The 12,345-nt window shown below is 36.8% G+C and overlaps 1 protein-coding gene across 1 annotated transcript in view; it reads left to right on the forward strand.

The window, feature by feature from the left end:
• The window catches only part of CCDC73 (coiled-coil domain containing 73), a 78,443-nt gene extending 66,149 nt beyond the window's left edge, over window positions 1-12,294 (forward strand). The window contains exons 16-19 of the mRNA XM_075048669.1: window positions 2,089-2,257; window positions 3,390-4,952; window positions 8,028-8,161; window positions 11,377-12,294. Coding sequence (XP_074904770.1) covers window positions 2,089-2,257; window positions 3,390-4,952; window positions 8,028-8,161; window positions 11,377-11,586 — 2,076 coding nt within the window. The 3' untranslated portion in view covers window positions 11,587-12,294. The remainder of the gene's footprint in view (window positions 1-2,088; window positions 2,258-3,389; window positions 4,953-8,027; window positions 8,162-11,376) is intronic.
• Window positions 12,295-12,345: the final 51 nt, after the last annotated feature.

Consider the following 12,345-nt stretch of genomic DNA (forward strand, 5'->3'; position numbering starts at 1 on the left):
TTGTTGAGTATTGGTTATGTCAGTTTTTCCACTAGTTTTTACATCCAAATAACAACTTATCCTTCAAAGAAGGGAAAACTCATTTTGCATATATATGATTTTGCTTTCAGTGTTAGGAAAATAGGAAGACACTAGGACTGTAAAGACAGATTATTTTTTTAGACCTAGTCTATGAATTGTCAGTAAAATGACAAACCGTAATAATATTTTAGAATTTGGAAGAACTTAAAATCATTTTCTTCATAAGGCATGTATGTATGTTTATAGCTCACATACATATACACTCATACATGAATATATATACATACATACCTGCTGGTACGTGCTTAATAACGCGATGAAAGTTAAACTTGAAATGAGTGCTTATCGTGCCAAAGCTGTATGAATTCTACAAGGTATAATGCAAATTGTGTAAGTTTTAAAAAACCATTGTTTCTTTTGAATGAAAATGAAATATGAATTATGTTGCTGTGGTTTAATCCCAGCCAGCAACTAAGAACCACACAACAACTCACTCACCTCCCTCACAGTGGGATGGGGGCGAGAATCAGAAGGGTAAAGTGGGAAAACTAATGGGCTGAGATAAAGACAGTTTAATAGGGAAAGCAAAAGCCACACACACAAGCAAAGCAAAACAAGGAATTCATTCACCACTTCCCATAGGCAGGCCGGTGTTCAGCCATCTCCAGGACAGCAGGGCTCCATCATGCCTAACCATTACTTGGGAAGACAAACACCATCACTCTGAATGGTCCCCCCATCCCCCTTCCCACAGCTTTAAATATTGGGCTTTTTTTTGTGGAGTTTTATTAGGGTGTTTCTTCACTATTCAGCTCCTAGTTTTCACAGAACTTTATTGAATGCAGCTTTCAAAAACAAAGATGAATACAGCTACAGTAGTAGACCAGTGACTCTAAAGTTTTCAGTAGATTCAGGCTTCTTCTGTTGTAATTTCACTCAAGTTCAGGTTAAAAAGCCATCTGGGAGGTTGTGCTGGTTTTGGCTGGGATAGAGTTAATTTTCTTTATAGTAGCTAGTACGGGGCTATGTTTTGGATTTGTGGTGAAAACAGTATTAATAATACCTAGATGTTTTCCTTACTCCTGAGCAGTGCTTCCACAGGGTCAAGGCCTTTTCTGCCTCTCACCCCACCCCACCAGCGAGGAGCCTGGGGGGGCATAAGAAGTTGGGAGGGGACACAGTGGGGACAGCTGACCCCAACTGACCCAAGGGATATTCCAGACCATAGGACATCATGCTCGGCATTTAAAGCTGGGGGAAGAAGGAGGAAGAGGGGGATTTTCGGAGTGATGGCGTTTGTCTTCCCAAGTAATGGGTAGGCATGATGGAGCCCTGCTGTCCTGGAGATGGCTGAACACCGGCCTGCCTATGGGAAGTGGTGAATGAATTCCTTGTTTTGCTTTGCTTGTGTGTGTGGCTTTTGCTTTCCCTATTAAACTGTGACTTTATCTCAGCCCATGAGTTTTCTCACTTTTACCCTTCCGATTGTGTCCCCCATCCCACTGTGAGGGAGGTGAGTGAGAGGCTGTGTGGTGCTTAGTTGCCAGCTGGGGTTAAACCACAACAGAGGGAATGAGGAAATGACTGACAGGAATTGCAAATTCATAAGCCTTATTTGCCCATAAAAATCCTAGGTGGTTTGTTGGGGGGGACCGGGGGGGAGTTAGTATGTGTGTGTATGCACATGTGTTTGAGTGTAAATAGCCATCACGCAGGTTTTTTCCGCATGTAATTACTGAGCAGGTCACTGATTTAGCCAGACAGAGGGAGTGATCCAGTCAGCACATGTACGACACATATTCCTTCCTCTGAGAAATTCTGTCAATCTGTGTAACTTTTCTCTGTGGACTGTAATATAGCAGGATCTAATTTCTTTCCTACTCTTCTTGGCTATTAGTCTGCTTTCTTCTCCATTTACATTAACTTTGTATACTTCAGGTGAATGGTCTTTGTGTTCCATCAGAATTGTAAAAATAATTTAAAATCTAAGTCCTGAACTTTAAATCTAATCAGTGACTATAGTAAATTATTAAAATATGTATAATCTTTTGTTCCTTCTTATGCTAGAGTGATCAGGAACACTCAAAAGACACTGAAATACAGGCTATTCAGAAAGAAAATGAGTGTATGCAATCTATAGTAAGAAAAGACAGTAATTCTGGACATGAAGAACAAACTGAAGTAGAAAACACAATGGACTACTCTTTAAGCGTTGAGGAATTACACATAGAAGAAAGTAATAACATTACATGGATAATAGAGATAAGTAGTGTTGTTGAAGAAAGGATAAATGTTTACAGATACAGTATATGACAAGAGAATGCTTGAACCCTGAATTAGTACAAAAACATGTAACAACAGTAAAATTCTTTCTATCAGTAGTGCTAATCTATGATAAATTCACAAAGCTCTGAATGAAAGCACAATACCTCAGTGGCTGCCCTGGGCCATTAAGTAAGATCCATGCACTCAAGGTGTTGCAATACTCTTCCTGCATGCCAGTTCAAGAAGTGAATAGGGTTAGGAAGAACTATAACGTGTATGGAAGTGTTTGGAAGCAAAACTAAGGCCTTTCCCTTTCCCCTAAAACAATGAAAAAAGGCAGAAAGAGAGTGATTGCACTTCAGAAGACAATGAAGGTCTGTTCATGTGGATAATCATAATACTTTTCTATACAAAGCACTTTGTAACTCCAGTAAGTAATTTTTTTTAAGCCACCTAAACAAAATGTACTTAGTCTCTAACACTCGGTCTCTAAAATGTAGCAAAGATAAGTGGAAATTTAAAAGCTTATTAACTGCAAAGTGACTGCTTTAAAGGATCAGTGCTCACAACCTTTGAGTGTATTTTTCAGAAAACACCTTTCTGGTATTGAAATGCTTGTTATTCCTCACTGGTCCACTACCATGAAGTCATAGCATATTCCTTTTGGTATGAACATAGTCCCTCAAACAGTTTTTTTGGTTTTGATTTCCATTTAGCTTAAAATGTCACTTTCAAAAATAAAGACAAATACAGTTGCAGTAGTAACCAGTGGCTTAAACTTTATGTAGACAATGGTTGATTAAGTATGTGTTACAATTTCTTAATGAAGACCTCTTTCAATAATAAGGCTGACAGATACCAGTTGGGAAATATTTCAACTATAAGCCATATCTAAAAATCTGTTAATATATTTTGCAAGTTACCATAATGCAATACTTACCTTCAGTAACTTTTTGATAGACTTGTGTAATGTAAGATAAGAAAAATCAGTATTGATATTAATCTTGAGTTGATCTCTTCGGAAATTTTAAACTGTAAAAATAAAGCATTACTTAACGTCTGGGTTATCTATCACTAACTAGACAATACACTTACTCTAACAGATTTACAAGTTCTTGAAAACAGTTTTAAGGATGAAATTAATGTTGCTAGCCCTTATGCAGAAAAGCAAAGGGAGGCTTCTCCCAGGAATACCCTCTGCACAGATACTGATTTAATTACCCAAGGACAGACCTCGGAAATACATGTCACTGAGTGCAAAGAAGCAGAAAATCTAGAAGCAACACATAGAATGTTACTGGATGAAAACAATGCAAATTTAGAACAAAAGCTACAGGCCAGCACTGAGCTATTGGCAGCATGCCACACACAAACAAGAAAGATTTTTCTAGACAGTACTGACACTGTAGGTGCCGACAAGAAAAATGGAAGTCAGGAGACAGACTCTAACAAGCGAGAATTGTGCAATACTACAGATGAATCCAGTTGTACTAAGGCAGATAAAAAATCAAATACCATACAACACAACAAAAGTGTCCTTACACCTGAAGGACCCAAAACCAAGTCTGAAGCAGTTCTTTGCACTGAGAAGAATGCTGTGCATGAGAGAAATACAGATAATCATCAAGCTAAGGAATCAAGTTTTGGTGTCCTATCTTATATTAAAGAAAATTCTCAAACAGAATACCAAAAATGTAGCTTGCTGGACAGTGACAATTATGTAGGCAATGGAGTACATAAAACAGAAGAAAACTTGTTAAATTTGAGTGGTTTACATGGAGATACACTTCCTTTTAAACAGACACACATAGAAGCTGAGGACAGAAATTATGATCCCAATGCCAGAAACATAAACAGAAATGGTGCACTGAGGAGTACTGGTGTTCTAACAACTGATGCTCCAAATCTACTAACTGTTTATTGTGATAATGCAAGCAGTGATGATGCCACAAAAGAACTCAGTGATAATATGTCTCTCTTGGGTGCTACTTTCAATTTATGTCCCCCCAAAATAGAAAGAGGAATAAATGTGGATGATATGCACAGCAAGCAACCTGAACAAGACAGTACTGAACAAACAGGGAATGCTACAAATTCATGTACTTTGAACACTGAAGCCATATCTCCAGTGAAGGCTGATGGTCTTGAAATAATTGTTAATAAAAAAACCCCAACAGTTAGAATTAGTACAGATAAACTAATTCCATGTAAAACAGTTAATGATGATATTCAAGTACACTCCATCAAAAACAGACATTCCCTGGAGATTAATAGTTCAACAAATAACACACTGCTAAAAGAGAAAAAAGACTCACTGACTAGTACAGTTCCAGGAAGGAAGTTTGCTGAGGGTCACCTGAAAGAATCATGCTCTTTACCCATGAGAACATCTGGAAATTTAGTAAACATAAGTGGAAGGTCATCCTTTGATCTTTCAACCTCAGATAAAAAAGCTGAGAAAACTCCAGTATACTTAAATTTTTTAGACCTCAGTTCTTGTTCAAGAGTAAATCAAATGAGAGGTCAAGCTACATGGACTTCAGCTTCCAAGGAACCTTCCCTTTTGAAAGAGAGGCTACCATGCTTGGTGGAAAACACAAAGGTTATTTCAAAAACACAGTGCCAAAATTTTAGTGAAAATGCTGACAGAAGAGAAACAGGACTAGGTAAGAAAAATAAGCATTTATGTTTTGAAGCATGTACTTAGAATATACTTAGAAAAATTATCAGAATGTGAAATTTCTGCATCTAAGTTTAGTGTAGCATAAGAAAAATGTAAACCTTCTGACGTTTTAGTTACGTGGCAAAAAAAATTTGAAAGATGAAATTTCTCTCTTAATTTATAGTATAAATGCAACTAAACAGCTTTTGTTTGCTCAATTATCTGATTAAATAAACTTTTTCTCATATTTCCCTTAGTGAAAGAAAAGCAGTGCAATGACAAACTGAATTTTTATAGGCATTTCTAACCCCAATGTAAAGCATACTCTTATCAGGGCTCTGCATGTATCTGAAAAGCACTGAGCAGCTTTGGGAAATCATTCAGTGCCTTCGTTTTGCATTAAAATTAGGGTAGTTTTTTTAACCAGTAGATGGTTATTTGAATGGGGCTTAGAGAAAGTTTACTTTTTTATTTTATTGTACATCTTTGATTCAGATGGACACTTAAAACCATCTGAATGTGTTGAGTGTGTGAAAGGAGGAGTTTATATTCTTTGAAGCTCTCGAAAACACACTTAGCTGTTAAGAGTGCTCAAGGAGCTTCTTCATCTCCTGCTGTAGGCACTTGCTGATTATTTGCTGAGCAATATATTGCGTATGCAAAACAGTAAATATGAACTTTATTCCACATTTCTAAGTCATTACTGAAATGTGGAAAAACTGTATTTTAGATTTGTTTTGCAGTAAAAATAGCTGCTAGATTACCCCTTATTTATTTACTAAAGTGCTGTTTCTAAACTCAATCTTTTACCAGAGTAATAAAAGTATCATCTCTGTTTCCACAGTAAACTGACTCCATACGCTTACAGATGTTCCTCTACTTCAGTAACTGGACAGAGTAAAAGATAGTATGAGTGGTGCCTGCCTTTCTCAAAATAAAGCTTGCATGTGGATTCTACTCTTAATGCCTGCTGTAAACTTAAAAAAGCAGATTAACTCCTAGGCTCCAGAAGAAATGAAAGCCTGGCTTTTGTAGAAAATGGAGCTTTGAGTGCTTAGATGTCTCTCAAAAGAACTAGATCCACAATAAAGGGTGTTTGTGTCTATTTGAGGTTTTGTTGATGTAGTGTTTTGAGCTTTGCCCCTTGAATGTACAAAGACCAGAATGGACTCCCATCCCTTAGTTTTGCAGCCAGTGGCAGCAAGACAGAAAACCAGCAGTCTGGTTTCTTTATATTGTTCTGGTATTATGAATTTAGGTTTATAGGTAATTTCATTACTGTACTTGGTCTCTTGCCGACGTATATTTGCACATAGGCACACAATTTTTTTAATTTCAGTGTCGGAAAAGTCTTTGTCCCTGAAACAATAGTGGTGGTTGCAAGATAGCAGAATGCTGATCTCAGATGGTACATTATTTCTTTTAATAATGTGAATTTGATACCCATTTCAAGAAAATGAATGCATACTTATGTGAAGTTCTGCATGTACTAACTTTTCTGTAAGCACAGACAGCACTATCTGAAATTCTTCTATGTGTTCCTCCTCCTTTTCTTGTCAGAAACCTTTCTGTATGAGAAAGTACTGTAATTCCAAGAAGTGACTCCAAGATTTTCATCCAAAGGAGTCGGTAGGGATTTTAATATAACTCATAGTTCCCCAAATGAGTCGCCTAGTGACCAATACAGACACCAGACCTCTTGAATTCTAGCAAAATTTCACAGTAACGATCTTGGTCTGGGTCCTAATGTGCCTCTTAACTCTCATCATACTGCCTAATTTAGATAGGTCCCTACTTCAGCTTGCTGACCTCTCTGAATCCTGCACCTCTTTGGAGACTAGAGAACTTACTGTCAGGGCACCTGAGAGTCATTGTGGTACTCAGGACTGCAACTTCCAAGATTTATTGTGGCTGGGTTTGGTTTAGGTTTGCTTTTGGATATTTTACCAAATGGCAAACCTGGAGTGCAATCCATGTGGACAGTGTCCCCAATTTTTTTTATTTTTTTTTTACTTACTGAAGCACACAGTTTAGCCATATGGGAGACCTAGAGGTGAAGAGCACTGGTGAAAGAGTTTAGTAAGCCTTTCTGAGGGAATTCCTTTTACTGCCTAACTACAATGCAATTTACTATACAACTCTGGTTCCCAGAGAGCAGCCACTCCACATCAGTAAATGGAGGAATGAACTGGCAACAGGCAAGATCTTCCTGGCGAATTCTTAAAAAGAAAACAAATACAAACTCATAACCGTTTTCCTCTTCCTCCCAAGAGAAAATGACAGTATTTTTAATTAACTGTTACATAACCATGAGGTAACATGTATTTTCATAGCAAACAAAGATTTTACTATTGTAGCAGTGATCGACAGGCATCTGTGTAGCGACAAAACAGCTACTGTTTGCATTATGAGTAATTGTGAAGGTACACCTAAGTTTTGATCTTACAAGAAACTTGACAGGGGATTCAGTGGAGTCTACTAGCAGTGCATAAAGCCACTGCAGGATTGGAGCCTTATACTCCAAGTAATCTACTTATTTGCTCTTCCTGCCTTTAGTAGATAGCTATAGCCTGATTTCCTGAAATATTAGGTATAGCCATTTACAAAAATACTCTTTATTTAAAATGTTCATTGTTTGTCTAAAAGCCTTTGTATTTAGAATGTCTTTTATTACAAGTCACCCTGGAACATGATGTCAGGATGGCAATAATTACATATTTTATTATCATTATCAGAAGGTGAGTCTTAAAGTAATACTGTTTGGAAAAATATATTCAGTTAGAATATTCAGAATACATACATTTTCTATAAATCACAATTTTAATTTGTCATTAACTTAATACGTGAAAATGATATAAAACATTTTTAATCGGAGTAGAAACATACCTCATCTTCAGGGATAAAATAGATGCAGAAGTATGTGAAAGAAAAAAATGGAAAAGCCTACAACAGAGATTCAGTGATTTAAAACAAAAATATTTTATTTTTTAAGATCAGCGGTAAACCAGAAGTTTAGTTACTTTACAATTAGTGCCTAGAGACTAAATTGCGTTGTTACCATTTCCTTTTTGTCAATCAGGTTCTACCAGTTTTAACAGAGCTGCCAACGCTTTGAATACCTCTAGTATCCACCGAGACCCCCAGGGAGACCCTAGTGAAGAATGGAATGCTATAGCAAAGACTTTTTATGATTCTTCTTTTCCCACAGAACATGTAAGTCAATTAAAAATATTGCGGACCAGACCTCAGTGAGCTAATTCCACAGATATTTGTACAACTGTACGCATCTGGATACTTTAAGACTGAGTCAATCTCCAAAATAATATCAAAAGGGCAACAAGGCACCATTTTTCACAATTAAGGTTGATAGAAAGCAGCAGGAAAAAGTCACAGCATATGAATCAAACAGATGCTAACCAGTCTGTTTGGAAGGGGAGGAAGAGGGTAGCTCATTGTGTACCCTAATAAAAATCATCACCTACAGTAAAAGTATGAGTTAAAAGGAAAAAAAAAATGGGGAAAGAAAAAGTAGTATGTAAAAGTATAAAACCATTGTTTGCTTTATTACCTGATAGGAACATGTTATTTAAAAGAATCTGTGAAGGACTCTCTATGAATTAGAGCCTAGCTGTTTATTCTATACTGTAGTTATATGATGACATATTTTGAGTTATCTTATTATTTCGTAGGATGACATTACACAAATGTGTAAAAGCAGAGAGTCAAAAAGAAACCTATTGTTTCCCTGTAAGACAACTTTGTTCAGGATAGCACTAGCAATGGTTCATACTGCATTTTTAGATGTATGTTAAACTGGAGCTTGAACAGCTATAACTGCTATTAGGATTTGACCTAATGCTAAACATATTATTCAAAACTGATACAATAATTTACAACTGCAGTTGACCTTCCTTTTTAGAAGAGGTTCTAGAAGTATTTCTCAGGTAGTTACGGCTAGTAGTGGTAGTTCTTTGGATGAGGTTTGAGGTCAGGGTGTGTAGTATTTTCAAGTGACCAAGTTGCCTGACTGCAGTGGACTTACATCAGCTCTCAATGCCATTAGCATTCACGTTCTCTGAAATTCAGAAGTGAAGAGTGATGTTTTAAATTACTCACCTTTCCTAACACAACTTTACTTGGGAATGACAGTGAGATGGGTTTTTCACCAAACATAGTGGTGGTATTTACTGAGTCTCTTTTGCTTTTTCTCACTGAGGTGGAGCCAGGAATTGAGCGAACTAAAATACCTGATCTACAGCTAATACAAAGCTGTATTTCATTATGACTGTAGTTATATCTACTTTGTCACCTCCAAACTAAAGCTCCTTATGTGCTGGCCCAATAAAAGCTGAGATGGACAAGAACAGAGTGCCTTGCTGGTTTGACCTCAGATTATTTTCCAAATACTTAATCTATGAAATCTCAGCCTGGGATATTGCAGACCACTCCCTCCCTTCTGTGCTGGTGTCATTCTAATACCTTCTGTCCTGAGATTTGTCATTTTTATGACCAATATGAAAAAGCTGTTGGGAGATTAAGAATAGGCTCAGCAGTCTTTCTGCTGCTCAGTTTATTTGTTTTGGCTAACATGTGTGATTATAACTAGAGCAGACTTACACCTTCTACAATTTGGGCAATTTCACTCAACCAAAGTACAGTACTCTAAAAAGTGATAAAAATTAAAAATAAATGCTACAGGTGCACTTAAAATTCTAGTAAAAATATGAAGAACTGTTTTAAACATTAGTCTGTACATGCCTGAGTACCAAGGTAAGGATCAATAAGCACCCTCAACTCAGTTTAAACAGAAGTCCCTAACTGTGCAGTCATGCTATTCAGCAATGAATGTTTTTTACACATGTCCCATGGGCTGCCTTATACTCAGTGCTGGCAGTAAGACACATGTTTTACTTGCATTTTATTGTGAAAATGCTGAGGCCTTTTAGTTTGACAGCTTTTTTTTTTTTTTTTTTTTTTAAAGCTTTATTCTAAACCCATTGTCACGGAACTGTATTAAAATGCTATACGTATTACCTAACTGCAACTACTTCTCCAAAGAGGTCTAAATGCTTGTTGCCTTCAGTAAAATCCAAGTAACATGGCATGGCTTTACTTTACTGGAAAATTTCACTTTCACATGTGGAAGACCAAAATGAAAGTTTTTCTCTTGGATTGTTAGTACAGGACAGGTTCAGCCCTATGTGCTATTCTACAGAGACTTTGACTAATGGCTTGCAATGAATTATGATCGGTTTCTTTCTGAGGCCTTGGGAAAGAGCATGGGAGGGTGTATGCATATGGCCACTAGAATTAACAGGCTGAAAATTTTATTGCTCAGATGAGGAAGTTACTTCCTCAATGAAATGGAGATGACAGTCATTATTGACCTGAAGTATCAGTACCTTCAGCTGCATGGCAGTAATGTTGTTACAGATGCAATAGTCTAAATGAACAATTTGCATGAAGCTTATTGTTCATATTTCAAACTTCGAGAAATGCTTGTGCACTGGGGAAGGAAAGTTTTGGCACAAAATTCATGTGCTAAAATAAAGGCAGGCCTGATAAAGACCTGGTGGCTTACAGCTGGTTGGGGCATAGTTGCCTAATATTTAAAAATAATTAAGCAGAGGGGGAAGGCCTCATCTTCCGATCCCTGTGAAAGAATTACCCTAGCATGCAACCAAAGTATTAGATGGCACATTACAGATCCCCAAGAACCACTGCAGCACTGGCTCTGTGTAACATGGCTTTGTTGTACACCTGTGCTCAGGGAGGTGGCTGGTGCTGCATGCTGGCCTCCACAAGAGAGAGCCACACAAGGTTGGATTACAAGTGGAGAACTCATCATTCAAGCAACAAACTGTTTCCCTACTGTGTTGCCATATGCATTTGATTTGGATAGATATGAAGTATCTATAAAAGAGTAATTAAAACTATTCAAAGAACCAAAAGATCTTTAACATAAAAAACCCAACCTATTACAGACCTTGCATTAGTTAATGATGTTTGCTTTCTAATCTATACAGCAAAGCAGAGAGGGAGTTAATACTATAAACCTCCTGATTTGGGGTTTTGTTAATCAAATGCTTGCATAGCAATAGAAACGTCAATTGCAACATTAAACTGTTTAATTAAACTATTTATTTTGCTAATCTGCATTCTAGTATAAGGTTGTCTTTTTTTTTAATCATACTCTTCTGTACTAAGTCTTATGTTAAGGTTTGGTTTATCAAAGTGTATTTGTCATTACCAAGTTTTCTAAATTAAACCTGAAGTAAGCACTTCAAACTAACCATATTTTTTTTCGAATTGACTTACCTTTCTGTTCACATTTCCTTGCTTGCTTAATGCTCAGCAAAATCCAACAATTTGAACATTTATACATTAATTTCAGTGGATTACTAACTGCTAAGTTTGTATTCTGTCAGGTGAAAGAAGGATTTACTGCTTTACAGCACGAGCAGAAGTCTTCTCACGTGACTGTAACTCCAGCAAGAAGTGAAAGTGCACTCAGAGATGAGGACAGCTGTTCTATTCATAACTCCATTATACAAAACCAAATAGAAGAAATTGAGAAATTCCTGGATTTAGAGAGACTTCATTCAGGAAGAAAAAGAAAATATGAAGAAGGCCAGTGAAGATCAGTGGCAGGAGATAAAAAGCCTGTCTTTCATGCACAGATAAATCCCTTATGTAAAGGTATTCCTATAGAATATGATGTATGTGTGCTATGCTTTCAGGTTAAATACAGCGTATAGACCTTTTTTTATGTTAAATAATGGTTACAATCCCTACTAATAACGTTAGTTCTCTGTTTCTACAATCAAATCCAAGTTACTATGAGTTTTGCCCAAAGTTTAAAAGTTCACAAGTTAATGTTTTGATATCCACTAAGTAAAATCAAGCAATTACTTAACAGTACCCTTCTCCTGCTCCTCAGAAGTTTTGGCTGAAATACTTCAATTTGATTTCCCTGTCAGACTGCTTAGTTTTCAAGCAAAATCAGATGCAACTGTTTCAAAATCCAATGGTTTCTACAAACATTTACAACAACTTACAGCAGTTCGAAGTGGCAGAAGAACAGGGAAATCTTCAGCTTATCTTCACTGCCACATTATTTAAATATAACTGTTGTAGTGGATTCTGTATCAATAAGGTCTCTTTCAGCACTAAAGCACCAGGTATGAATTACAGAGATAAGGCAGCAGATCTTCCTTCATAAAGCTTCACTTCTAACTGGTTCACATTTTTCCTCCTTTAGGGTGTAAGGGAAATTTTCTCTTACTTTACAATTACTTGCACTATCATTTTTCCGATCTCCCTCCCTTCCTCCCCACCAACTCTTACAAAGAAAGATCCTCATATTGTAAACTTCAACAAGAACAAAAGAAGCATAA

This window comes from Buteo buteo, chromosome 16, assembly GCF_964188355.1.
Source record: "Buteo buteo chromosome 16, bButBut1.hap1.1, whole genome shotgun sequence".
NCBI lineage: Eukaryota > Metazoa > Chordata > Aves > Accipitriformes > Accipitridae > Buteo > Buteo buteo.